The sequence below is a fragment of the Aplysia californica genome, unplaced genomic scaffold, assembly GCF_000002075.1.
Source record: "Aplysia californica isolate F4 #8 unplaced genomic scaffold, AplCal3.0 scaffold00770, whole genome shotgun sequence".
In the NCBI taxonomy this organism is placed as follows: Eukaryota; Metazoa; Mollusca; class Gastropoda; order Aplysiida; family Aplysiidae; genus Aplysia; species Aplysia californica.
Genome location: NW_004798040.1, coordinates 29,501 through 31,768, shown reverse-complemented (window position 1 = coordinate 31,768; position 2,268 = coordinate 29,501). Strand labels below are relative to the sequence as shown.

General features: G+C 38.2%; 1 protein-coding gene across 1 annotated transcript in view; it reads left to right on the top strand.

Annotated features, from left to right (window-relative positions):
- The window catches only part of LOC101854205 (glutamate receptor-interacting protein 2), a gene marked incomplete in the record, with an annotated part of 40,751 nt that overhangs the window by 33,641 nt on the left and 4,842 nt on the right, over window positions 1-2,268 (top strand). The window contains 2 exon segments of the mRNA XM_013088587.2: window positions 613-637; window positions 2,105-2,243. Of these exon segments, the coding sequence (XP_012944041.2) occupies window positions 613-637; window positions 2,105-2,243 (164 nt within the window).

The following is a 2,268-nucleotide window of genomic DNA, read 5'->3' as shown; positions in this document are numbered from 1 at the left end:
GCACACATACACACACACACACACACACACACATACACACACACATACACACACACACACACACACACGCACACACACACTACTTCTCTTTGTCTTTACTTGCTGTTCTACTTTTGTGCACTGACCCTTTCATGCTGAAAAGTGTATTTTCAAAATGAATAACTGGATGAACAAAAGCAAATTAATGTTGAATGATGATAAAACAGACGTCTTTCAGACAAGCAGTGCAAAGTTTTATTGTGGATGGTTGGCGGGTGCTCTGGTGTGGTTTGCTCCTTTTTTCCTACCAAACATCTATCGTCCTTATCTCGCCTACTTCAATTTTGTCTTTGTTACGCTCTTGTAACACCTCTTAACTTCGGCACTTATATGACCTTATTGTGTTGCAAGTGCCGTAAAACTTACTAATATTTAAAAAATAGAATTAAAAGTTTTATTTACGAGGTTGTCACAGCGATCACATGAAAATGCGTGACGCGGAAATTGCATTTTTTCTACAGCACAAAATGAGACTATTATCGTTTTGATGCCCCCACTTCACTGAAGCAAAACAAAATCCAAATATTCTCTTCCTTTGAACTTTCAATATAATTATTTTTATTTTGTTTCAGGAAACGGGGAAACTCTGCCCCCTGCGGTAAGTGGACACTTTGTATAGGACCTGGGATTAGAAAACAATTCTTATCCTCACGATAAATGATATCTATCAACTCTACATACTGCAGATTTTTTTCCAGCCAATTTTGCAGTCTTGGAATATAAAGAGCATGAAAAAGAAATGTAGCATAAGTAAATGAGGAGTCCACTGAAGAAACGGGCATAGACACAAAATGGAAATTTGTGAGGGTGTCAATTTTAAAAGCTTGTCGACTCATAACTTCATATTTGTTTGATTGGTGGTTTATTTTATATGTGTTTGTTGGATGGAAAATCTGACAACAACAATCAACCAACAGCTGAACAGAAATACAGCTATGAGTCAACAATTAGTGTTCAAAAATTGATACCTTCATGATTTTCAGTTTGTGACTATGTCCATTTTTTCAGTGGACTCCTCAAATTCTTCTTATCCCTCAAACGTGTATACAAAAGCTGGTGACCAAGCATTCATTTGTACTTCATCTGCAGATTTTTTTCCCCTTCCAAGAAAATACCTTTTTTTTTACTTGGCTTTTTTGTGTCTAACACTATCGGTATATAATGAGAAATGATATACCTTCTTTTATGAGCCTGTAATGAAGAAACCAACAGTAGAAGTTAATGCCGCCACTTATATGATCTTATTGTGTTGCAAGTGCCGTAAAACCTTACTAAAATAAAAAGAAGTAAATGGATAGATTCCAGAGTAATAGCACCATGCCTCTCTGTTAAATGATATATGTTGTGTAGATTCCACAGGACAGTTACTTGTCTTCTCTGTTGAATGATAGATGTTTTTTGTGTAGATTTAAAAGTGTAGACACGTGTCTGTCCTATTTTACCGTCTGCTCCATGATGGTTATTGTGTTCATGTGCTTCTCTTTGCACAAACAAACGAACAGACGGACAAGCCAATGATGGATGATGATGTATTGCTACAGAACAGTGTCGCTGTATGCCCGGCCTGGGAAATGATAGATGTTGTATTGCAACAGTCTGGGAAATGATAGATATTGTATTGTTACAGTCTGGGAAATGATAGATGTTGTATTGTTATAGTCTGGGAAATGATAGATGTTGTATTGTTACAGCCAGGGAAATGATAGATGTTGTATTGTTACAGTCTGGGAAATGATAGATGTTGTATTGTTACAGTCTGGGAAATGATAGATATTACATATCTACTGTACAGTGTGTGTAGATGTGTGCCTGGCCTGGGAAATGATAGATGTTGTATTGTTAAATGATAGATGCTGTATTGTTACAGTCTGGGAAATGATAGATGTTGTATTGTTACAGTCTGGGAAATGATAGATGTTGTATTGTTACAATCTGGGAAATGATAGATGTTGTATTGTTAAATGGTACATGTTGTTTTGCTACAGTACAATGTAGCTGTGTGCCTGGCCTGGGAAATGATAGATTTTCCCCTCTCTGATGATGTCGTTGTATTTCTACCCTACAGTATAGCTCGTTGTCTGCCCTGAAGCCGTCAACCCCAATTGCCAGTGTGGACAGTGCCATGGAGTCGTGGCCGGGCTCTGGCCAACACCTGGAGGAGGACACGGGTCATGTGATGGTCCTGGCCGTGCCTCAGAACGCGGGTCAGTACCCATGTGTGTGTGTATA